Source organism: Mastigoproctus giganteus, chromosome 7, assembly GCF_048544385.1.
Source record: "Mastigoproctus giganteus isolate SK-2022 chromosome 7, ASM4854438v1, whole genome shotgun sequence".
Taxonomy (NCBI): domain Eukaryota; kingdom Metazoa; phylum Arthropoda; class Arachnida; order Uropygi; family Thelyphonidae; genus Mastigoproctus; species Mastigoproctus giganteus.
In genome coordinates this window covers 168,941,873-168,969,644 of record NC_143581.1, presented here as the reverse complement: position 1 = coordinate 168,969,644, position 27,772 = coordinate 168,941,873, and the positions used below count along the sequence as shown (strand labels likewise).

General features: G+C 36.0%; 1 protein-coding gene across 4 annotated transcripts in view; it reads left to right on the top strand.

Moving 5' to 3' along the window:
• The window catches only part of LOC150083322 (sodium/potassium/calcium exchanger Nckx30C-like), a 238,400-nt gene that overhangs the window by 162,003 nt on the left and 48,625 nt on the right, over positions 1–27,772 (top strand). For all 4 annotated transcript variants that reach the window (XM_090377179.1, XM_090377180.1, XM_090377177.1 and 1 more), the window contains exon 3: positions 26,421–26,526. In XM_090377179.1, coding sequence (XP_090233305.1) covers positions 26,421–26,526 — 106 coding nt within the window. The remainder of the gene's footprint in view (positions 1–26,420; positions 26,527–27,772) is intronic.

The following is a 27,772-nucleotide window of genomic DNA, read 5'->3' as shown; positions in this document are numbered from 1 at the left end:
ATCTACTTGTCAAAAAGGGTTGCGGAGGTTCCAGGGTAGGAGAAACATTGACGTGGGCATTGATGGTCAATTCGGATACCTGTCCAGTCCTTAAATTTGCATAAACTGTCCGGTTCTGTTGGTAATTTAATCGAATTTGGCTAACTGAATTTTCTTTATATTCATTTTGACTATTAATACCCTAATAGGCATTAATAGTTATAAAAAATGAATATAAAGAAAATTCGTTAAATGGTTAGTTTATACCTTACTGTCTCTCTTCGTTCTGAGAGACATTTGAAGCGAAATGTCGTTCTTTAGACTGTTATTAGACTGTTCATCTTTAGATTGGATGAATTTCCTGTAAACGTTAGGATATGGAATCTATTTAGATAATTATTACTTCGTTAGTACAGTTCCCGTACTTAACAGCCTATTTTTTCATTAATTTTGAGGTGCTTTAAGGCTTCCAGCAAAAAATTTCAAAAATTATCTTTACTATCCCATTTCGCATGCAACAAAAACTACCTTAACAAAATTGCAGTTAGGTTATCAAAAGGAGAAAATGGAAGTGGACAGATTGGAATTGAAATTTGTCTCGACGCATACTGCATTTCCATAATGAAATTTGCATTTGAAGTGTATACATAGTGAACTTCGTTAATTCATGCTGATTCAGTATTGTAAGGCATACCTTTCTTTTGATTTCATTAAGTATACTGCCATTTCTCCGATGATGCCTTCAAGCCATTGCCATCAGCTGATTTTCTCTGACGTCTTCAGTGTGTCCTGTATTTTACCGTTGTCTCCTTCAGCGACATTTTGCTAGCTTTCCTCAGTAGAACACCCTCCTCCCCACACCGGGTGGAAAAGACCTGGATTCTAGTCCCGTCGATGACTAGAAGGATTTTTATGGGACTTTCACACAACGTGGCTGAGTTAGTCGGCCTCAGGCGAAGATATCATGGTTTTTTCCTCCCGGAAACTCGGAGTTTTCTTCCAGCAAAACAAAATCGACCACAAACACGCAATTTAGAGACTGTATATACGGAGCGATATAGCCTTAGTCGCTAATGCTCCTAAAATCGAATAACAACAACAGCGCCCTATTCATTTCCTTCACTGACGCCATAAATTCTTTGCTCCTATGTTCATGCCATCAATCTGTCGGGTGACTTCCGTCCATCTTTGATGTCTTCCGCTGTTTTGCCCCAGTTGATTCCATTTGTCCATCGATTTAAATCCATTACTGAATACTTTTTTCTCTTTATCGATAAACAGTTTATCTTGTTCTGCCATGGTTTCGGCCAACTGAATTCAATCCATTGCTGTATGGTGGAATCCATTCCATTCAATCAGTCAATTTCGTTTTTTTTGCTGCAATCTAAATTCCATTATAAATCCATATGATTTTAATCCAAGAAGGCAGCATGTCCGCAAAACTTTTCAGTTGATTTATAATGAATGGATTAATGGATTTTTATGACTTAAACAAGCAATTAAATCCAATGGAGCTATGCGAACATTTAGGATTGATTATTATAAAATAATATCTCACACAGCTATACATGATATTCCATCATTTTTGAGGGAGTTTGTTTTCGCATCATAAGAAAAAATGGCGTGTGAATAAAGTTTTTGCGTTGTAGTGACTAACAGAACATTCAAAATAACGTATTCGTCTAGCTGTTTAAAAAATATTTTAGCGCCATCTAACTTTCAAAGAGCAAATTCTCCAAAATGGAGTCTACCTTCATCCCTTCTTCTGAATGCCTCTGCTTCAGTGACTCCAGATTTCGCGCAGTTCAGTATATTCCAGCCACAGAAATAAGAACTAAGAACATCCGCAGATCTTAGCCTAATAGCACGTTTACTGGATGAAACGAAAAGCAGTATCGGAAACTAATTTTGGGAACTCAGGAATTTAATATTTAAGAGACTGAAAGTAAAAAGGATGTTATTGAATGCTTTTCCGTGCCATTTCTCCACCATTAAAATCATATATACTCATACATATGATACTAACATTTGTTTTTTCCTTTTTTAATCTGGCAGCAATGGCGCTGGATCTAAGTTCCAACTGCGAAATATCTAGTGGAAGTTTTTCGCCAGTTCAAAATTGGTAGTTCTTCCTCTGACTACAGGTGCAATTTGATCCACGGTAGTACTTTTTAAAAAAAAATAACACTCCAACGTCCTGTATCTATCTTCCTAAATTATACGCAGTTTCAGTTGAGTAGTTCTGGAAGTTTGAGTGTTGTTTATACAGAGTCAAGAGTAACAGAGAACGAAATTAATTCAATTTCTCAGGAAAAGGTGAAATTGCTTATGGTAATTCCGTTGGAGAACAGTCAATTTCAAGACTGGTCTTTCCAAATGGAGATATCTCTTCGGTAGCATTCACAGCGATTCTAAGAATAACGTAGTGGTAAATCGGTTTTAAAAAGTATTTTGAAGCAAGAATTCCTGATTGACACTGGATGGTGAATTGGATTTTTGCTTATGGGCCAGTTGCCATTTAGGAGTATAATAACTTCTGGCGTATCTTTTGAGTTAGTATTAATTTTTACTTCAGCCTAGGACAACTTAATAAAATTAGCTTATTATTGAACTTTATTCTAGGAGTCATTGTGCTATTTAAACACAAATAATTTACGTTGTGAACTTTGTTATGCGCAAATAGTAAAACAATTTCATATTATCTAAAACAAATGGATGCACAACACTTCAAAGGTGGAACGTTAGGATAAACTCGCGGTCATAAATGCATTTCAAAATGTGCCTGCTATGTGGTAAGTCAATTAACGAAAACTTATGAGGTAGAGAACCCTTCAGTTTATTCAGCTTATTATAACACTTATGGATGACTTAAGTCAAATGGAGGGACAGAATCTCAAGACTGTTCGAACAGTCGCTATAACTGTATATAAAAGACTGATACAAGACATTGTGACACTGCTTGATGACAAATTGGTAAGAGCAATATGGTTACTGTAGCTGTTCAGCTGAAACACGCATAAACAAACAACCATCACGTTATGAAATTTTGACAACCAGTGTGTGTGTATATATTTATACCATGTATTTTATTCGTATTATGAAGTGACCTTATAAAGAAACTTTCCTCATGTTTTTATCATTCATATATTTCTTTTTTACCTGTTCGTGGTATCTTCGTACTGTACAACTCATGGCAGGAAGATTTATATAACGTTTTACTTCTCAGGAAATACTGAACTAGATTTTGCGCTGTGAACCAGAATTCCTGAAAAGCAGTTGTCACAGTTATTCTGCCTGCATTCTTTAATTAGTGAACATGCGTGTGCGTGCTGTTTATTCATTTATATTTTCATGTGGTTTTCGTGGATTAGTCGTTAAGAACTTCGTTTCTTAATTGGAAATGGCTGGATTTTTTCATGCGATGATGGGTTAATCATGCTCAGAAGATTTAAGCTTTACACCGGAAATTTGCCGACTGTTTTAATGAGCTCAATTCTACGAATACGTAGACCGCATCGAATCTGAGTTTCCTTTTCTCTAATCTAAGCATTTCAAACCAGTTTTTTCGAGTAATTCTTCTGCCAAATTGCACTCATATTGCTTGTTTTCCTGTATTTGTTCACAAACTAATTTTTGTGAACTTCTGATCTGTGTAATCGTCCCAGAATATAAAGGGAATTTATTTTTTGTTTTCAAGCACATTAAAACCCGTTGATATGACTACTTGAAATTGGTTCTTTCTTGTCAGTAGACACCGAATAATCTTTTGAATTCCTTAGACACCCTTAATCCCTAATTTCCATAAACCTTGTACAAATAGCCAGCATCTTTTGGAATATACCATCCCCTTATATGCCACGTTGAGCGAATAGAGATTGAAAAATTCGTTTCATAATACTGTACTTCATTTGATTTCACTGAACTTCGATTTGTGAATTCATACATGAACATATCTTAAATAAATTTCCAAGAGATCTGGGAGAATAAATGTAGGAATACAAATATTCCCATGGATGAACATTCACAGAAATGACAAAAACCGTATGAATTCATATACCATTGTGAACTGCCATACTATGACCAAAGTAGACGATTAGCCCGAACCAACTAACTCTGAGGATTCAAAGCATCCTAAATTCAAGTTCAAGAGAAACGTAGAAAATTATTTCCTCACCAACTATATAGATAAACGATCAACTTATATAAGAAATAATAGATCCATTTTATCTGTTGCTATTTAAGGTTTATTCCAATATTTGGTCTGTACAACCATTCGTAATAAGAAATATGGAGTATAAGGGAAAGCCAATAAAAGTTGGAGCAAATGTTTTATTCCATACGATGCATCTCCAGAGCGCTGTAGCTTTTTGTAAGCCGTTTTATTTGTGCACATTCTTTTCATGTTACCATAACAACAAAATTGCCAGAAGCGACTGTACGTGTAATTTCCTTATCACAACCACTAGGCTGTCTAGAAAACTGAGCCATTTTCTTCCTTCAGATACGTTCGATTCATGTGCAGGGGTAATACCATTAGTCACTGGGGTTATATGCTAGGAACAGTGATGCTGCTAAAACTGATACAATTCTGAAGAATGCAATAGAAAAACTAAAGGTCATCAGGATACCAAGATCGATGGCAGAGAACTTATTTTTGCCAAAGATATGTGATGCAGTGCGACAGAGAAATATGCTACACAACACATATACAGTACATGGTAAATGCTGCACAGTTCTATGAGCTTATCTGTTAACTAATATTTATGCGATGGATGTTGTGCTGTGAGATGCTGAAGTAAGAAGCATGTTAATCTTTTCGCATTCGGTTTTGTTCTCAATTTTGGGTGCAAGTACACAGATTCGGCTCATTTAATTATCACATGCCAGTTCAAACAGCCTGTTTAAAGGGGGGGGGGGAAGACGCTGGAACCACGTATATAAATAGACAAAAAGAGACGATAAAAGTATCCCTGAGGTACTCCGGCATTCGTTAATTGCGAAATCCACCAGCCCATCCACCAACAATCATCCAAATAACAATCAATTCAATTTCAAAGCTGTAAGATATGCTGGAGAATGAAAACTTGCTTAGACCCATTTTGCCTTTCGAAAGTAAACGAAAGGAAAGAAGCCAAAGGAAATCATGCAGATTTCCTTTGGCTTCTTAATGAGAAGTTTTTATGGAATTGGTCCGTGTGAATGGCCTAATCCAAGAAGGTTGTACGGAGAGAGACCTTTTGGAAATTCTTAATACAAAAATTGAATGCTAATGAATTCAATTAATCACTGAATTAAGACAATTGGATATTTAACATTTGAAGAAATTTTTGAAATAGGTTAGAATAGAAGAAAATTGTCATGGAATAAGTATCAAATTTGGCCAGACCTCAGATGTCAGTGTAGATGGAGATTCGTTAATATTCTCGATGTTAGTTCAAGAGGGGGAGATGCTAGTAGGCAGTGGCGAATTTTATCATGAGGAGGGCTTAGAATCTCAGAATTAGATTCCCCGAAATTAATACAGGTGGCATAATATGAAAAGCTAGCCTATCTGGCACTGAGGCATTCACTTTTGTTTTTCAAATTAGTTCAACTTCTCTTATTTGTGCAAGCAGATTTTAATGATTTTTTTTATCATATGGATCCCAGAAACATCACTACCTAGGACCCTCGAAAGTGCTAAATCTCTTCCTTCTAGAGGGTCGGCTTTATCACGTGAATCCAGTTATTTTATCATGCAGAAGATTAAAATTTAAATAATTTTAAGAAATAAATTCTGCTCTCGCTAAAACAAACACTGAAATAATGTTTAAAACTTTCACAGTAATTTTGAGCAAAAAGGATAAATGTACTTTTTATTATGTTATCATGAATTTCCCTATTAATGTTCATAGTACTGGCGAAACTTCCAGAAATTGCTCACTTCGAAGGAAATTTCCAAATTATAGATATCAAGAACGATTGGGTTTCTTTGAAGACAGCCGTTTATATACATTCATTCTGTAAATGGAGAAATGGATTAATTCTAATTCTTTAATTGTGACTTAGCCTATAAACTGGAGTTTAAACTTAGGAATTGTAAATCCCAGGTGCAGTCTGAGTATAACGAAAATAATACCGAGCTTCAAAATTAACGAACAATTATCGACTTGGTCTGTCTCCTTTATCCGTTGTAATAGAGATACGGTATTCTCTAATGAAATCTGGAACTCGGTTAAGTCGGTATATAAGATAATTAGATTAACGTAACGCGCTTCTAGCTTTACCTCCTTCATAGTAGTCTATTACTTACTATAGATACATCTCAATTGTTTTTATCCTGGATCTGCATGGACTTAATGCTCAAAGAAGTATTTCCGAGATCACTCGGGGTTAATAGTGGCTATTAGAGACAACCTCGTGCATTATTTTAACCTTGAAATGTGTTTAATTGTTCCGTGTAATTAACGTTAAATTGCTGCAGTAAATTTAATTAGGCCTATTGGAATAGGAAATGAGCAAGTGATGAAGTTCCATGAATTTGAAACTGCATTATCATAGTGACTTCAGAAAAGATTTCGTTTAATGCGAGCTCAAATCTTTTACCAATGAGATGGTTTTAGAATTCCTTCATGAATGAAATTAAAGATGAATAAAAACTAACTATGTATTGAAGAATTGTTTTGTCAGTCCTCTATTTACAACTATTTTCAGATTTTAAGATTAAAATCTGAAAATAGTTGTAAATTCTAGTCGTATCATTATGTGATTCTAGATAATTTTTTCAGGAGTAAAATGTGTGTTTTTCATGTGTAGGCTCTGAGGAGTATGTACGTATATATACGTTTTTCGAACGTATTTAATGACTGCATTTAACACATTAACAGAAACCCGTTATTGTGTTAAATGCAGTGGGGACTGTAATTTCATGAGTGGTGTTACAAAAACTGTTTTCAATGCATTATAAGGTGAAAATTTAACGTTTTTTCCAAACAATTCTAAAAAGACCATTTCTTGCCATACACATGAAAAAACTCAATGTTTGAACTAGATAGCCATTGTTGATGTCGAATCCCCTGTCTTTTGTTTGGCCAGAGGTCATATTGACATCAGTGAAGTGATATTATGCTATATCACGTATGTTAACGACCTCAGTTCAACAGAGACCAGTATGGTGAATTAAATACGATTTTTCTTTACATCTAACTATTCGGGAACATTCTGTTTTAATCACTGTAGTACGCTGAGTCTTCTATATTATTTAAGAGATACGTAATTTCTATCCTGAATCACATTTTAAAAATATCCTTGGTTTCAACATTTTAGTTGCTTGTAAGAGACCTTCTGTTATCAATGAATAGTTTAAAAATAGTTCGCTAAAATTTTTTTATATTCCTGTATCGTCAGTAAAACATTGTTAATGAAAATTAATTTCAACGCCTGTCCACTCTTTTTAAAAATTCAAGTAAGGATTAAACTCGTGGTGTTAAACTCAATTTGTCTCCTGGCTGAGGAGGACACCAAAGTGGCAACCTTAATTAAGAATCAAATTCTTAAGTGCCATTAGAGGAGAACGTGTCAGATATGCTTGCCCTTTCCACGTAGATAGTTCTTTAAATGCCCGTCAACCATGAGAAATGGATACTCCTCTGAGATAAAATACTTCTGTGAATGCAAAAAAATCTTGTGTAAGTATGGCTGTTTATGAATATAAAGTAAAACTTGATTACCACACAGTAAAACTGCAGCAAAAACTACCTTTTTTATATATATAATCGAAATTTCGGCTGTTTAAAAATTTATATTCACTTGGATACGAATACAGTTGTTTTCAGTCTTTTCCTCTCAAGAGAATTGTATGAACTTTGGTAAACACATTCTTGCAACTACTGGTGGATGGATATAAAAGACCCTTTGGTATCTCGGGTATATTTAGGCAGCAGAGAAGAAGCACGCAAATGCTGCACTGGAAACTCATTAAAGAACTTGTTCTTACTGAGCGCACTAAAACTCACACCGCTTTCTGCCAAGTACCTAATCATAAATGACATGAAGCGATAAAGCATTTGTACGTACATAAATAAGTAAAGCTTCTGTGTCTCATAGCTTTAAATATGCGGTAGTTTGAAGTGATCACTTCTCTCGGGGTTATTAATAACCGACGATGGACTTTTGGCAGTTGGATCCTCTCGAAAATCTTTAGCAACAACCTGAAGTGCCCTTTCATGTTTTATTATTTGCTGCATTTTAAAGTATTACTTGATTTCCGTTTATTTGACTCCCAGTGTGCCACAGGCTCAGAAACATAGTGTTTGTCAGCAACGAAGCCAGAAGGTTCGATTCAGATTTTGACCACCCTTTTCAGTTCTGGTTTTTCATCCCTCCCGAAAACCGACCTTGCGCAATTTAGATGTACGATATGGCGACATCGCATGGCTTTTCCTGTCTTCTCGATACTTATTCTACACAACTGAAACCCCCAAGGGTGTTTGAATTACATATTCTTTCTCATTTTAAACAGTGTCCTCAACTCTGGTACGACTTCGTATCATGGGAGCTTGTGGAATCTAGTAAAGCAACTAAAGGTACTGTAACATAGCTTAAAGAGATAAAATAGATCAATACCTTATTTAACTAGAATATTCTCGATACGGTGTGTATAAACAGCAGCACAGCCCTCAGCACATAACGTGTTCTTCTAAGTCCTTGTTGATCAAACAAATATATCAGAGATCTAAAGATTACAAAAATAAAATTATGCTCTGACGATGAAAAAGACTTCTGAGCGATTAATTCGTTTTTTTTATTCGCTGTTACGAGTAAATTATGCATTTATTACAGATATTTGAGTATTAGACCAGTGTTGGTATAATACCTACTCAGAAATATGTCTGAAGTAAAATGTTCAACATCTTTATATGGTAAGAGTCAATTGAAGTGTAGGGAATTGTCAGTTTTCGTATTATGTCTTTTTTTTGTTTATGAAAACCCCAAACACGAGAGGTATTAGAACCTATAGCACTTAGTAACGTGCATGGGTTGGAGTTTGAGAAGACGAAAGAAGATATTTGTTGACATTGGACTTGTATATAATTAATGTAAAGTAGCAAGATCAGTATGACTTCTAAAACAAAACCTTTGTTTTGTTTTAGTTTAATGACTCAGTCAGTATTGTAGGCTGTCGGGAACGAATTATTTAGAGATTACTTATGTAATTCCGGATCGTGTAAGCAAAATACTTTGTAAATATAAAACAATAACAAAAAAGTTACGATTTGCTATCTTGAAACAGTCGTTTCATCTCTGCTGCAAAACATGATTTCGCCGAGATCCAAAGAAATTCACTAACATCGCATATCACGAAATTATTAGAGAATAACTTAACGTTTCGAGATTTATTCTCACCTTCATTGGTAAATTTACTGAAATTACCATTCTCTTGCATTACATAATTTATAATAAAACTGTAATCTTAGTCTTCAGTGGAATTTCACGAATCACTTCCAGATTCTCTGATTTGGTGTAGCGTTAATGGAATCTCGAACTGCTTTCTGGTCCTCAACTACCATTTGAAAACACTTCAAGGATGAAGACTACTTGAAAGGTGCAACCTGGGTTTGAGAAATTATATGGCTCAAATATTATAAATGAATTTGCGCTACTTGTTGATCTGTTCTCCGTGAATTCTGTTGCTCATTTCTCCTCGTCTTTACCAGAAATGCATCTTGGGATGCGGATAATCGACTTCTGAGGTGGATCAAGAGGAAGGCTAATAGCCCCCTTACGATTTCTCTCGAATTATAAAAAAAAAAAAGTCAAAACTCTATTATAAATAAAATAAAGTGCATGGATAACCATCTGTTTTTCAGACAAAATAGCCAAGAGATAGAGTAATAAAGTGTATATCTAGTAAGTAGACTCTGCAGACAATTTATTCCAGTAGTAGCTCATAAACTTGATATATTAACTTAAGTATCTCGTGCGTAGTACTTATGGCTTCTCTGTCAAGGTGCAATATTTGCAAGAATTTCACGTATTTGTAAAGAAAAATGGTTTCTGCCCTTGCTTTATGAGACGCATCCAATCAGAGGAATTCGTTTACAATACCTTTATCATAATTAAATTCACAATTTACTATAATTTAAGTTTAACCAGATATACTCTTCGCTGGGCCAAGCATCTTTAAAAACGTAAAGTTGCATCACTATTGAAATGAATCAGTGTCTTAACTTCTACATTAGTCATTTAAAATTTCAAATAGAAGCCAGCCCTTTTATAGCTTAGATAATAATACTCTGATATTTTTTTCGAACTCTGGTGTCTTATATGATCTGGTAATTATATGATCATTCATATTTAGCAAATCTAAATTTGTATCCCACTTGAGTTTAATACGCAGTCTGATTTTCTGATTTGTCAACATTGAACAGTTTAAAACTTTAAATGAAAGCTTCCTCTGGACAAATAAACATAACTGGCGTAATCCGAGGAAGTTATTGAACTCATCAGTGACATTCTTTTGTATTACTCAAACAACTTAGAAATCTGATTTTGAAGATGATTGAAATGAAAAGTGAAATTATAACAGATTAGTCTGTTGTAGGGATAAATGTTTATGAAAATGACTACCAAAAAACGCAAACAACGTCATGCTCCTTCCCTCCCATTAGTTTTTATCATCGTGCATAACTAACTAGCCCGAAGAGTTAAAAGTTGTAAACAGGAGTGGATTAGGTGTGTGAGTGACATCGGTGATAAATTAGATACCCCAGCCCCTGACTCGAGGTTTACAGTAACATATGCGTTGATTATACATCGTTCTGAAAAAATACAATCGCTATCGTTTAGCAATATGCTGGACCTCGTTAAATTAACGGTAAAATGTTTGCAGCCAAGCTGTTAACGACAAGACTGGGCAATAATTTAATTCAGCGTGCCCATTACGTTGTCGGGCATGACATGTTGCTCTCCAGAAAGCATATTCTCTCTTTTCGAAAGAGCGAGAGAGATTTGTCAAAAAATAAAGCGGATGTTTTTTGGATAAAATTATTTTAATAATAAAAGCATCTTAGATAAGCATTGTATGTACGTAATACACTAAAAACTACATCATTGTTATATATTCCTATGCATCCACTGCATGTTTAATGAAATCAATATCCTGAAGAACAATTTTATGATTAGCAGTAACCTACAACCCTGATCCAATAATACTGTGAAAGAGCAGCCATCTTAGTAATGGCACAATAAAACTGAAGGATCAACTTTTCTCAGTTTTTCCCCAGTACTCCAAAATTTTTTACTTTAAATTTCTTCTGTCCCGAAGTCATCAGCTTCTTGATGGTTGTACCATAGAGGAAAATGATCGACTTGCCTCATGGAGGTATTCTATTGGTGACGCTTTCTGCAACGGCCTTGGAACGACTCTTCTTAATATACTTTGTATACATCGATGATATCAAATTGTTTCTGATCTGATGGCTGCGTTTGACAAGGATATGAATTGGAATATTAAAATGCTGATGTATTTGGAAACCACCATTGGTCTCTTCGTTTTTAGAGAAATGAAGGTATAACCGTTGCCAAGAAAGTGGTTAGCTGTGGCATACAGGTTTTTCTGAGGATACTTGATTGGGAGTGTGTAAGCACTACAACCTTGGCCAATTTGAGACGAGAATCTAATGTTCGTGTATTCCGATTACCTTGAATACTTCACATTAATATGAAACCTATGACAGAAACATAGAATCTCACATCAAAACATTTTAACTAAGTCAAATTTATTAATCGGGTAATATTCTGTATTCGTTATTTTCCTTACATCCCTCTCGTTCATGTCCTAAACGCATTTCGGACGCAGCGTTGAACCACGAGGTGAATTAACTCGAAGGCTAATGAATAAGGACTTCATGAAGAACAAGCTTTATTTATTGATAAATCTTTACGTCAGAGTTATTAAAAATGGAGTTGGGTAACTCTTTACTTCGGGTTCAACCTAGTTCATTATCTCAGTTGATGTCAAAGTTCCTGTGTCAACTTCTCTCCTTAACAATGAATGTGCCATGATCATCTGCAATCCAAGTGCGATTCTTAAGGCTCAAAACTGCAAATATTAAGACGAAAGATGGTAAATTTCAAATACACAAATGCGATTTTTCCGTATAATCTTCTAGATTTTGTAAATAATTTTTGGATTGACACTTCCAGCGAATATAGTGTCTTCGCTGGAAGATGCATTTCCTCAACTTTACTCTAAAACCTGGCACCTATCATCCCAGTTCCTTTACAATATTGAAAACATATTTGTTTATAATATCATTTATCAAAGACCTATTTGAAATTCCGCTTCGATACGATACCACATCTTCTAAGGACTTTTATTATTTACAAAATAAATTTTAAAGTTGTTTTACGTTGGTAAATATTTGATCTTTCTTAGATTTGCTCTCCTAGAGTCTTATTTCCCTGTAGACTAATTTTGTTAGGTTACCATGAGATTTGAACTTGCTTTTGTGTTATTATTTATATTAGTAAAATTTTCAAAACTATATTAATTAGGTTTATAACAGTTCTGCTTTCGACAATATTCTGCCTCAGGACTTGTAAATCGTATAGTTAAACTGAAAGGAGGAGGAAGACCTATTAATTTTGTGTCAACTCATCAACTGAGAGTTGTACTTTGGTGATAAAAGTACCTCCAATACAATAACGCTTTTTTTTTACGTAAGACCAGGAGGCTGCGGTGTAGAATATTGTCTTTAAAATGGTGTACTTTATGGTCGGATTGCCTGCTGAATTATGGAAAAGATAAAAATCCGGGAGGAAAATCCATGCAATTGGCGTCCAAGACCGCTCAACTCAGCCACGATCTTTAAAGAGACTGAGGTTTTTCCCCTCTAGACAAAAATAATACTCGCATAGTGAAATCTAAATGAGCTGGTGTTAGAATTTGATGTATCGGAGTATCTATTTTGCAATTAAGTGTAGAAGAGACAAACGTCTGAAAAGTCTACTGGAAGTTCAATTTGTATTTTAAAGAATTAACTGTGGTGTACCTTTTTTGTTTGTTTTGAAAACATTGTTGACATTTCCAAAGTTTTAGAAGATTATTCTTCCGGAAACTAACGCACATCATCTTAACTCGCTGTTCTCTGCAACGCTCAAAGAATGGGTTAAAAATGTCAACATATGAACAAAGGAAGTAGTCCAACCAAGTAGCAAAAGCTCAGTTATCAAAGCTCAGCGGGGTAGCGAGGACAGCATTAACCTAATTAAAGGATCTGTGTATGCAGAGTGGACGAATAGTAAGGCGAACAGGGCCATCTATCAGGATGTAACGACCTAAGGAACACGACAACTGGCTCATATGTTTACAGCGCTGCATTCGCATTTTTGGCAGAAGGCACGCCTTAATTACTTAATTTCTCAAGCCTGTCACTGCACCAAAACACGATTAGTATTCTCCTGTTCGGTTTAGTTGAAATAATTCGTAAGGTACTATCGCTCTTGCAAGAAAGGTGTGGAATTCTGTAGCTTCAAGAAGTATTCGAGACTCGATAAATGCTACTTTGCAGTTGATTGTTACTGTTCAATAGCTCTGAGATGGAATGTTTCCATCTGTTTTAGGTATCGGGTGAAATAGGTTTACCCAGTTTACTATAGCAATTTCCTAGGCTGCTAATATTTCAACAAATCCATGTAGAGTATAAGTAATTCAAACTAAAACGCAGAATGTAAATCTTCAACTCAACTTTCGAAATTCAATAAACGTGTTTTCAATAATAATCATTTTGAAATTTGTATTCTTCGTGGTTCCCACAGAAGTTCTGAATAACATTTTTAATCCAACCATACTTCAGTTCCAACCTTTGTTCGTAGTTTTTAACTGTATAATGCAAGGTAACTTACCAACAAACGTTCCCAGAATAATTTTAGTGCTTCGTGTGATCTCTCTTGCACCATAAACGTTATCACACAACTGCTTTCAACAAATCCATGCAGTCAACTTCTGGCAGAGAAGGCGGAAGAAATGGTGCCTTCAGATCTTATTCCCTTCAGTCGCTTCCGTAATCTTTCACAGGTTCCTTCATCTGGGAGCATTGGTATGCAAATCAAGATAAATAAAAGAATAAGTACACGAGCACATTTCGACAGTCCATGAAACAATCTACATCAATGGCTGTAAATCAAAAATCCATGTAAGAACAACAGCAATTTTCCTGACAAATCACACTACCATACAACCAATCCGCAAGAATGTAATCTACTGAAGAACTAATGGTAGTTCAAACAGCAATCGTGCACATAAAAAGCATTCCCTATAGAACTGGAATGACACGTTCTCTGTACTGTCCAAGCTTTGAAACATGACTCATCAGACACAGTTATATTAGACGGCTAACATCAGTAAGCGAAAAGCGGTTTAATAAATTATTCTAGACACTATAGCATGTAGGGAGAAACCTAAATACGAGGCAGCAGTCAAAGCTGACAAACAAAACTTACAAAGGGAATACCGAGTACCATCTGGTGACTGCAAACTATAGTTTAAATGTAATAGTCCAGTGTACAGAATCTTTGGCAAGAACAAAACTCAAACTGTTGAACATAAAACCTAAAACTAAAGTTAACAAGTAGCTCACGAAGGGAGGAAGTTTTTTTGATTCAACTCAGGATTGGGCACTCGCATATTACTCGTGCTTTCTTACCGAGAGCCCAAGAACCTCCATGACCCTTCTAATTGCACCAAAAGATTTACTTTTAAACATATCCTACAAAAATACTCAAATTATGAAACGGAAAGGAGAAAAACTGAAGTGGATTTGAATATATGACAAAAGAAAATACATCGCTTTCCAGCCTGAGTGATTATAATCAGATGAGGCATGTTTTCAACTTCAAAGTAATAAACGTTTAGCAGCGCCTATAAACACGTCGTAACATAGATTAGCATAACAACGGATTATGAGAAGAGCTGTGTCATGGCACAGTAGTACAAATAACGACTGGAAAGGCTAAAGTCAAGATTGCTTCCATTCTCGCTACACCCCAATTGACCAACAGGACTTCGAATCGAGGGGTTTAGATTGTGACATCTCTGCACTTTGTGCGCATCTATAAGTTGTCCTTCCGTTTTCCCCTAATATGACGTCATGAATATTCGCAGCTTTATTTGTTTCCATTGAACACATGTGGTAGTCGTGCAATTTCCTTTAATCTTCTCCCCCTCTGTATTACTGGTAACAATTTCAGGCCTGTTGATATTCGAGAAAAGTCTTATTATTAATAAGCTGAAAAACAGAACATTAGCCATTGTTTTCAAAAGAAAAATTAGCAACTTATTCATTTTATTATTTCACCACTATTTTTGGACATTGAGATCCAGGGCTTTGGTGGTATCGATATCCTTTATAATTCATACACCGAAGTAACATGCAGAGTTGTTTTTATGTCTTGACTATTCTATTATGGTCTCTTTTTTTTCCCAACAAATTTCGTTTAAAAACTACGCCTTCTTTTATCAAATTACTTCAGCAGCTTGTAAAGCTATCATAATTGACTGCATCAAGTTTATGAAATCTAGGCTAAGAAAAACTGCCGATACGCTCCAGTTACTTGAACTTCCAGTCGTGTATTAGAGATTAGAGAGCTCCGGAGTAAAGATAGAAAAACATCTAAGTTATGATCCCACTGATGCTCGCGATAATCAGAGTTTATGAACCAGCCTTTGCGTCGGACAGACAGAAAGGTTCCAAAATTTTGTTTTTCTTCTTTTAGGATGCTTTTTTCGCCCTAATGTAAGAAATTGAGCTTAAGGAGGAATAAGAAGTGTAAGTGAAACTTGATGACTAGTGCAGTCAAGCGGAAATTCCATTTGATCGAACAAGCGGAAACGTTACAAAGAGAACTCTGAATATTGCTGGAGTTCGCTAAGAACTAGTGCACATCAGAAATGCCTCGAGTCTCTTTCCTCTCTATGAAACGAGGCAAGAAAAATAGCGGAAAATATGCCAAATCTTTCATGCTTCACGATTCTTCGCGTAAACGACAAAGAAAAAACCCCAAACTTTTTCCAAACTATTTATGCAGACTTTAAGTTGGACAAAAAAGTATTTGACTTTGAGAACACTGGTTCTAAACTCAAATGTAAATAATTAATATTAAAAGATAGTGAGCCAGATTCACACTCTTTGGGTACAAGATATAAGAAATAATGCGCGTGGCTTCGGATCTGTATCATGTTCGCACGCACATGCTGTAAGATCGTAGAGTTTCCAAACTGTCTCGTGTCATTGCGTAGTGTACCTCGTTTCGCGAACTGAATTGAAAATAACTTCACGTTGTTTGAGCTATCACTCATTTGGGAAAGCAGATAATTGGAATACAAACATGACAACTCGTTTGGGGACAGTTTATGCTTTCGAGCGTTATTTGAAAAGCGAGTTTGCGTTGTGAGTTTTCATTGGTAATGGATAAATGAACGTGTGGATGTGCGTTGAAGAAATGGTCAACTGAGCCATAATCACGTTTGTCTGTAATGCATTTTTCTTGTTGACGTCGATCAATAGCAGCGGGAAGAAAAATATAAATGTAACTCGGTTTAATGGCACGTGATTATCATCTAATAGAAATGCACAAAGCTCTATTCATATAATTCGAGGTACGTTTGATGTTGGATAGCATTGTAGAACTTTGGCTGATCTTTTATTGCTATAATCGGGGCTCGACAAACACTGTCTCTATGGCGACTAGTATTTTGCAGTCCCGTCTAGAATTTTTTCTTCTTTTTAGGCTTTAGAAAGTTGGAGTTATGTGAATTTAACGCTAAGCAAGGTAAAGACCAAACAGCTTGAGTTAACAGCTATTCCAAAAGACTTAATATCCGCTCCTTGACTATTCACTTTTGACAGATCTTCGACAAATTTGTCCATGCCTGTTCATTACGATAATATTTTTCCACCAATCATTCTCAAAGAAAAAAAAAACATGGTTTTTGTATAAGGAAAGCTCGTTATATTTTGAAAATAAAACGAGCTTTCCTTGACATCTCGCCCATAGAAGAAAATAAACTAACTGAAAGTGAGAGAAAGTAAAAAAAAAAATGTAACGTATAAAGGAATTTCATGCCAGAACCTTTAATAAAACTTTCATTATGTTTTGGGTGCAGAAAAAGCACCTAGATTGAAAGTAACAGTTAAAGCTTGAGTCCTATAATTTCTGGTCGTTATCGGCCAGGGACAAAGATGGTGGTAATACCACTTTCATTGGTAGAAATGAGTTCCTAACAAGTTTTTTTTTTTTTGGCACTTAAATATTTAACTACATGAAATTGATTTCCTTAGCTTGGCTTCTGTTAATGGTGAGATTTATATATGTTGCTGGGTTTAAACTCTCGACGATTTTTATTTAGAGGGATTCCACTGTTTTGATGCTTCTCGCGCAACTTAATTTCTTCGCTTTCTATGTTATAGGAATCAGGTCACATTTCATCGTAAGAATTATGGTTTTGCGAACCCAGTACAACTTATTTTATTTATAACCTCGAACAGTTTTATTGATTCTCCCACTGTCTTGCCCATGTTGCTTTTTTCGTTAGCTGTTTTAAACGTGATTTTACTCACTTTCTTTGCTTCTCCTTCGCACCGATTATTCTTCCAGCTCTTTCTATTAAACTAGCTAGTTACTAAAAATCAAGGGGGCACTTTTCCTATTGTCTTGGCTACCAACTTGTTTGCAATTTTTTATTTTTGTATGTACATATTGTTACTGTAGTGTGTGGTCAAATAAATTTCTGTGAACTTTGAAATAGAGCCTACTTTAATTTCTAGTGTTGATTGCTTGTCAGTTTTTTATGGAAACTTATTGCCAATCAATATACAGACCGTTTTAATTAAAATGTACACGGGTTTATCTCGCTTATTTTTCGGTTGGCTATTTGTCATCTAGAAATTTTTCCCCCAATCATATCTGGGAAAAAATTTTTGAAATGGTTGAAAGTGAATTAAGTATTACTGTCTGGCTTTCGAGACTTTATCTAACCAACTGCTTTTTCGCTGAATGGCAAGTTTTGTTTCTGGCTTGGCCTAAAACCTTCATGGGTGCACTCCTGAAACGAATATAAACCGATTTTATTGGGGGGGGGGGGAGAAAAACTGTTGCATTCGATGTCCACTTTTCCAAAGAGGCCATTTTTCTGCCACTGATTTCTCTATATTACTCCCCTTATCTACTCCCTTCACTCACGAGGGATGTGGAGGAGAACCCATACTGAAGTGATCACTTCCCTGTGATAATCTCCTTACATAGTGGGAGACCATGTCTTCCTTATAGGTTACTGCTGTGGCAGATTGATCAGGCTGATTGGAATGCCTTCCACCATCTGGTAGAGTTTGACCACTACAGTCAGTCAGGAGCCTATTAATGATACAGTCACGGACATCAGAGAAAATATCGTCCAGATATCTGCGAATGCTATTCCAAAAACATTTACCCGATTTCCACCTTTTCCCAAACCATGGTGGAATTCACAAAGCACAGCAGCAAAAAAAAAAGGCTCAAAACAAAGCCTGGAGGGTATTCCAACCATATCCTACCACTGCCAACCTTAGTCTTTAAACGCGCACGAGCCAAAGCACACTACATCTGTCGTCATTCAAAAGGAATCATGGATTCGTTTTACGTCATTAATTACTCAGTTCACTAGTATTAAATTGGTCTCGGATAAAATCCGATAAATGAAGGGAAACTATACATCCCACGCTTCCTAGATTATAATGGATGCACTATTGAAGATCCAACTGAAATAGCCAATTCTTATGGGGAAACATTCTGTAATATCTCAGTGACATCTTCATATTCCCCAGAGTTCGATCTTGATACATAAAATCGAAAAACAGGCACTTAATTTTACATCAAAAGACCTTTATCCCTAGAAGGGACCACTCGGTATACAGGAACTAAAAATTGCTCTCATCCTTTCCAAGGCAAGTGCTGTTGGATCAATTGGCCATCTTTCACGAAAATCTATCGATCACCTGCTCCTTCTATATAACAGAATCTATATTGAAGAGCAGTTTCCGGATGCCTGGCGCAAGGCAATCGTTCTTTCCTTTGCCAATCCAGGAAAGGATCCTAAAATCCCTACCAGTTATCGTCCTATTGTTCTGACAAGCTGTTTGGATAAAATCCAGAGAGAATGGTTAATCTTCGTTTAATTGGTATTTAGAATCAAATGGCCTTCTCTCTAGCATCCAGTGCGACTTCAGAAGGAACTGGTCCACTCTGGACCATCTTATTAGACTATAAGCGTCCATCCGGGATGCTTTTCTGAAACGCGAACATTTTATATATGTATTCGTTGGAGAAAGCGCATGACAGAGCTTGGAGATTTGGCATCTTAAAAGATTTGTATAACGTCGGTCTCAGAGGGCATATTCCCGTATTTATTAAACTTTTTAGCCAATCTGTCTTTCCAAGTTCGCTTGGGATCCTCTCTCCCGCTCTTTTTGCCAAGAGGAAATAATACTGCAAGGATCAATATTAAGTGTCACGCTTTTCGCCATTAAAGTAAACGCTATCACAGAAGAACATTTTGCAATCGTAAACAGCGCCCTCTAAGTTGATGACTTCAGCATATTCTATCAGCCATGCAACATGAGAGTTATTGAAAGACAACTGCAACAAGCTATCGATCGCCTTAATTCCTGGGCACTTGCTAATGGATTCAGGTTCTCGCCGCAAAAGACCGTTTTCGTACATTTTTGTCATAAGCGGAATCTTCATCCTGAACCTGAATTGAAACTCGGACGAAATACTATTCCCAGTAGTACAAGACAATTCTTGGGACTCGTATTTGATAAAAAGTTGACTTTCCTGAAATACACGAGAGGCCTGAGTATTCTGCGCTCTGTCCTCTGCATCTTTGGGTGTGGACCGATGCACCCTATTACGCATTTAGCGTGCACTTGTGCGATCCAAACTAGACTAAGAGTCCCAAGTATACACGTCAGCCAGAAGCAGTGTACTTCGATGGCTGGAGTCTATTCATCATCAGGCCACAATCCTTATGTTGTGCTTGGATTCCCCAAAAAAACTCTTGCAATATTTCAATGGTTGAGCGTGCAGTATTGCAGATAGGCCCATCCTGTTTAAATCAGATCTTTCATTTTCCTCTAGCAATGCAATAGACGGTATTGACATTGTTAAACATCAGAAGTAACAATTTGTTCAAAAAACGTGGGCCCAACTATCCTTTAAGATGGATCACACCAAACAGATTTTTTTTTTTTCGGCTTGTAAGGGAGTTTCACTAAGAACACAAAAGTGGATTTCAAGCCCACCATGTTCTTCAATTTTGGTTATTGGCGAAATCACGCTTAGTCAGCGAGTGAAATAAATTTTATCCAAAATTTCTTAATACCTTTGCAGCGAAGCACTTTTAAAGCAGCGACAGTACCGTAATCTTTTAACATTATCCTGAAATTGAATTTTATGCATAGTATACGTTTGGTATGGAAACATGTGAGATGTTTCCTTACAGCGAAATGAGCTGAAGCAAGAGATATTCTCTTTTGAATATAGAATTTCTTCGGAGATTTGTTCGGAGACTGCAAAATTATTTTGTCTTATTTCGTCTAAAGTGTCGTGTGAGAGCACTCCTTCTTTCATGTTGCTTATTCCTGACTGATCCACACTCCTAACTTATCTTTGTATGGACGGAATTTTTTAGCAAATTTTTGGTGACAATGACTAAGTTTGTATCCAAGTAATATTCCACTGAAAAAAAAAAAAAAAAGTTGCTCAATGGTATACGTTATGATATTCATTCACTAGTAATGACTCGTGCGACTTGAAATAGTAATTGTGACAAACTGAACACTTTAAATGACAAAACTGTCACTTCCTCCAGTTAATTCCAGATATACTCATCTGCTAGACTCGGCGTACTCCGATGGTTGGACCCGATCCACCATCAGGCGATTCATACTGCCCCGAGCATTTCGAACATCTCCAGTCCATAGATTTTGGACTGAAGCATATGAGCCATTGTTATCGCTTCGTAGGAAACGGTTGTCTCTACAGTACGCTTTCAAACTGAAATCCCCACGATCCCATGTGGACATCCATTTTAGAACCACAATGGGAAAATGTTTAACACCCGTCAGACTTCCAACCGTCCCTTTGGTATTCGTGTCCAAGAGCTACTCAGAGAGCTTAACATAACCGTAGACAATGTTGCCCTATCAACAAGGCAACCAATTCCACCCTGGCATGCTCGAACACAACTGCGCAATTTCTGTATTAACAATTGGGAAAAGACTACCACTCAGTATTGTCTACCAACAACTCTATGCTGCCCACCGAGCCGAATACTCTGACTTCTTGCCTGTCCTCACTGATAGCTCGAGGTCAGAGTTGTCTGGTCTGCCGCCATCTTACCAAATAACATTATATCTGAGAATATACCTAACGAATGCAGCACATACTCAGCAGAGTTGTATGTTATTGAATTAGCTATTGGCCCCATTAAAACCCACAATTACCAAAGATGTATAAAGACTAATTATATTACAGGCTTTATCAGGGGTGAGATATAATCCTCATCCATTCCTGATCAGAGTCCAGCAGATATACATTCGTTTTGTTCCTTTGACATCAGTTTCTGCTGGATTCCAAGCCACACTGGGATCTAGGGTAATGATCTGGGCGACGCTGCAGCCAGGGCAATTGCATAAATCGGTGTTTGGTGTGGTACATCTTAAAGGTTATTTGGCAGTGGCGTAGCTACGATGTAGGTAGGCAAGGCAATTGCCTCCGGGCGTCTTTGGCTGTCTCCTGTTTTTGGAATTTTCATTAAATAGGGGCCCGAAAAAAGGTAGCTACGCTACTGATATTTGGGCCTACGTTTTTTTGAACAAATTCTTACCACATAATAAACGTAGCCTGTTAGTCCCCTATACAAACTACAGATAACTAATACGCAAAAGATTACTCTCCCAGTGGCAACAATCTTGACATGGGCAGTCATGAACAAGCTCTATCAGATAAAGCTTGTAATTAAACTCTGGCCGTATAGTCTGTGCAAGAACCGCAGAGAAGTTGTTCTTGCTCTCCTCCGCCTTGGGACACAGTCACCTTACTCCATTTCTGCCGAAGGTAGATGACACTCCTATAAGTGATCAATGTGACACTTTATAAGCATGAACGTCGTATATATTTTACTGCCTTTACCCATCTGACTGAGCCTTGTACACTCAGTCAGATTTTATCCAACAATGTTAATTTATCAGCTGTTTAGGTATTTAAAATGTTTCATATTTTAACACGTATTTAAAGTTTTATAAATTTTTTACATATTTTTATTACTATTCAGCTTGACAAAGTGATCTGATACCTTAAGTCACTGAAATATTAATCTGCTGTTTTATATGGTCTGGTTTTGGCGCATTATAGCCTTAGTCGCTGATGCGCCAATAAAACCCAAAACAACTCCACTTATAACATACTCCACTAGCGCCCTCACACAACTGCATCAACGATCGTTACTTGGTTGCGTTGTACATAATGCAAATAACGTGTACAGTATTTACTTTTAAAATGAACACCCTGTACAATCACTTTATAAAGTGACCTAGGTTTCCATGGAAACTTCTAATTACGACATTAATTCGTTGTCATGGCAGCAAAAAAAGAAACCCACCCTGACAGACTGATTGATATAGCGTGCCCATAACGCGTTTACATTACGAAATAACCAGGTTATTACCTAGTTGTAAAGAACGCGTAAAATAAGCTTTTCCTCTGGCTAAATTTAGTAACTGTTCTGTTGTGGATAGTAATCACTGATTTCGAAAGTTAGCGGTCACTCTTGGAAGGAAATGGTCGTATTATGGCTGCATCATCTGTAATCAATAGGTTCCACTTGGAGTTCCTATTTAAAGTCTCTGATAATAAATATTCTGCAATTATGGTCAGTTTTTTTTGTAATTTTAAACTCATAACTGGAATTATGGGAAATATTGTTCTTTGTTCAGTTTATAGGTACAATTTACTGTGCCGGTAAATTGAATTCGATTCCATGTGAGCTGCAAATACAAGCCAATAATTTTCCGATCATTATATGATGAAACTATAGCAAGGTTATTTGACCATTATGGATTAGAACTCAATAGCAGCATCGCTACCTTACTAAAATGCAGAGCAGGGATCAAAAATCACTCTACACTTTTTGTGGTAACTCCAATTACTTCGTCTTTCAGATTGCAAACTATCAAATAAAATTCTAGTAAATACGTATGTCTGGTTTTCGGTAAAAATTGAAATCGCGGGCCTTTATTTGGAAGCCTTGATTTTATTACATCTATTTAATGTGAATTGGAAAGAATTGCGCTGTAGAGATTAGCCCAGTCCATAATCGGAGGGATAGCTAAGTTTCACACAAGAGAGTAAATTTACGAAGAAAGTTATCGTTAACAGTTAGATGATCGAAGCAATATCAACAATAAATTGCAGTGTAACAGTTCTAAAAATCCACCACAAATTTCAGCAGCGATATTTAATGTCAGGGAAGTGTTAGGACAATCTTGCGCTTGGTTCTGAGTTGTTTTTATTCAAGTTGTTTGTGGATTCTACCTGTTCGAGTCACTTAATATTCGTCCCACGGATTTTCATCCAGAAGGGCAACGTTCCCATTGTACTCTGTAGCGAGGAATCATTTTGAATCATTTTGAACGTGTATGTTCCTAATAAGGGAGAATTAGGTGCCTTTGTTTTTCAGAAATGCGTTTTAAGATTCATTGTAGGATAGAATATGCACTGTGATTAAAAATTCGCCACTAAATTATTCGTGTCAGTATTTTGGGTTGCACGAATTTTGAACCACATGGTACAATTCTATAACATATTCCCAACATTAAAAGAATGATACGAACAGAAGTTTACATATCGATTGTTCAACTTCATTACAAAATATTTCTAAATTAATCTTCAAAAGAGATCTTTATCGTAAGATCAGTAAATGTTATTTTCTGATTCATTGAGTATATTATGCTAAACTCGGAAAACCTCCATAAATGACTTTAGCAATAACTATTCTCTAAGTTCTTAATTTGAGAACCGGGTCTAAATTTTTTTTTAAAGATATTTTATTCTCAGATATTTTCAAATATCTGAGAATAAACTTTTTCGAATAGGAAACATTTGGCTTGTATGAGGAACTTAATTCTCAGGAAGTAACAGCGCCATTATGAACGATGTTATCTCATTTTAAAGGGCCCTATAAATATTCAGCACATTGCGGAATATCATTAATGGTTTATTGATACGTTAGAATAGCTGGAGTTTATTAAAATATATCTATAATCTCGTCATACAATTTTTGCTCTTTTAACATTACCAAATGTCTTACTCTGACATGTACTTTTTTATAGTTTTAATAACATTGTAATTTAGATTTTGAGTATTTTTATGTACATTATCCCTATTCTAAATAAGGACAAGCGGCTTGCGTTTGCTTTACTGTGCTGAAAGATTCAATAAATATCTATAAAACTGTAGGGAAAAAATCAATAATGTTGAAAGTAAAGTCTGTCGTTTGAAACAAAAATCGGGATATTAATAAATTGAAGGTCAGAAAGTTTTATAATCCCAGATGACGGACTGAAGTACTTTTTTCTGGATTAGAACGAAAAACTCCAACGATTGGACAAAAATAGAAAGAAAACGTTGTTTTTTTAAATTTAACGCCAGTGTTTTATTAGAAAAACATTAAGTTTTACTCTTAATTTTTTCTGTATAAATAGATCCTAGAAGTTCACTACTTATTACGCCCAAGAAAGTCTTATTAGTTGATTGATATTGGCTTCATCTACAAAGTATTAATGAGGAAAATAAGATGCCACTAGTATCCATAGCAACGTCAGGTATGGTATATTTATTGAAAATAAGCTACCTGTGCACTACTTGAGAGAATCTAAGCTGAAATAATTCTGTTTCCTACCTTCTATCGCTTGGCCAGAGGGAAGATTAATGCTTAGAATTGGATTTTAAAGAAAATCGTAAATCGAAGTTCCATATGCTCCTCGCTTGATTTTACAAAGAAAAGAAATACTTCACGAAGATATTTATCGAAAGCACCCAACTACGAATGGAAAAGTTCAAAGCCTGCTGATTAATTCGAACCATTTCTGCTCCTGGTTATCGGGTTCACACAAAGATGTTTGGTAGCCTTTAGCATGGCAGAAAATCAAATTTATAAATTATGCGAAGCTGGAATACCGACGTTCAGTGTTCCACCGGGTTTTTGTTTCCTCCTGCACAAGGATGAATTATAAATATCACCACTAAGTAATTTTCTTCCTTTAGGCGGGAGTACGACAGAAACATCCGCTGAAATATTTGGGCGACGAATTCAAATTCCTGAACGTACTGAAGAGAATTTCAATGCAGCGCAATCAAAGTCTCATGTCCTCTTCGGTAGCACATTTCTCTAATTACAGTTCTCCCCACACTAGGTAGAAAAGGCCTGAGTTAAAGTCCCGTCAATGAGACGAGGAATTTTTATGGGTATTTTTCACAAAGTGGTTGAGTTAGTCGATCTGAGGCGAGAATGGCAAGGCTTTCTATCCCGGAAACTCAGGTTTTCGTACAGCAACCAGCAAATCGACCATAGAACACACGATACATTCATATTATATACATCGCATGAAAACTTATAAATCTCACGTGCTAGTAACTTATTTAACTGTGAAATAGTGATTTCTAAATTGGACGTGTCGTTAATAGTTTTTATTACATATTAGCTCCTTAAAATGTATTTATTTTATACGCGATATTCGAAGTTAGTTAATGAGTCTTTTCTTTAACTTTCCTTTTAAATTCCTGCTGGCTATAATTTGCACTGGGTTATAAATCACGTCTTGCATAATTTATCTACGAAAATATTGGTTTCCGTTATTTTGTTCAGTTGGTTGATCAATATTACTGAAGTTTATGGAGAGAGAAAGAGTGCCACATGCTTTTTAAGTTTATTTGAAAACCTATTATGGCAGAGGATAAACGCTTGTTTTTGGCATAATTGCTAACAAATTTCTAAAAGTGCTTATTTATCTATAAGTTTGAGCTGGAATATGAAAATAATCCCTACAGAATCGTACATTATCATTTTTAGTAATTATAAACACAATCTCGAGATATTAAGTTTTCGTTTTCAAATGAGCCACCGTGAATGCTTTATCGTGAATTCCAGATATTAATTCTGAACAAGGTACGAAGGGGGACTTGCATTTGAACTCATAATTCTCCTGCGGTACAACTAAATTCTTTCTGTACATTTATATAAACAGAATAATCTGTGCTTTTTTTCTTTCAATAAGGATATAGCTGTAATGTAATAAAATGTTGGAATGAAGCATATGCATTTACAATAATGTAACCTACAACTTGTATTCATTTTTTTCACTCAGCATCTGTCGAAGAGGCGAATGAGCACCCCTATCCTCCATGCAGGCAGCAAGTTTCGGCATGGCCTTCTGCAGCTAATGATCCACTCTATCGATCCTCTTCATGATGGTAGGTACACAAGCCTTTCCTTCTGTTACTGTGACGTTTATCCTTCCTGTATTAGAGTAAAGGTTGGCAAAAGTCCAGCTGAAAGTTAGTTGCAAGAATAGCAAAGTTCTCTACGGAGAAAGGGTTAGCAATATACACGCGATCTCCTGGCAACAGGACATTCACAACTAGCTTAAAACGCAAGAAAGTAGTCTGATAGTTTCTATACTGAAATTAATCTTCAAATGGCCTCTCTTAATCACTTAAATTAATCACATCCTATCAACACTCCAGTATCCTTTGCTACTGAAAACGTCTGACAGTTACCTTGGAAACTGCCTGATAAGGAATTTCGGTAATACCCTTTATCTATTGGAGACGATGATTATGGTAATGTTCTCAGTGGTCTATATTTGATTATCTGGATATCGAAGGATTCAAGAAACGCCTTATGAAGTGGAATGCCTTTGTGCCCATATTATGATACGTCTAGCTTAAATAATTCTAATACAACCCTCTGTATTCTTTTAAAGTTTTAATGGCCGTTATTTTCGGAGAAGTGCAGTCGATACTTTTCGTAAGTTTTTCTTTACACGACTTTGGGAAACTTGTCGCTATCAGTACGGGTTCATGGCATTCGCATGAGTGGTCATTTGTTGACGGAAGAATAATTACACTGGGAATTGGGTTTTATGGATAATAACTGAAAACAGCCAAAAAAAAACAGTTGCTTAATTATTGACGTTAATGCAGATGTGCATTTATCATCGAAAATGTTGTTGGATAATTTCTCGATTATTCAGTGGGTTTTAATCTCTTTTGCCTGCTTCCCGAACAACCAGTGTAATTTCAGAGCTGCTTCGGTTCAGAATAGTTTCTTATTGACAAGAACTGAAAAGTGAATATCAAACTGTAGTCGCAATTAATTACTATCTAACAGGAAAACATTCGTCAGCTGCAGAGAGTAATTTTCGTTCCATGTGTTCCAAAATTCATTTTTAGATGCTGCTGGATCGCATCGCAGCATCACTGAAATCAAACGCCAACAGCCACCCCTAGAATACCTTCACTAATGGTATATGAACTGACAGAACAATTTAGATAATGTGAAGCAGTCCAGTGAAATCCCATGTACCGTAAACCAGGACAACTTTGTGACACTTTTTGCCGTTTTCTAAAAATAAATGTAAGTATAAACGAAATGATATTATGATTATGGGTATAATTACCTCTCATCTTCTGAATACCATTACGTTTGTTTAAAAAT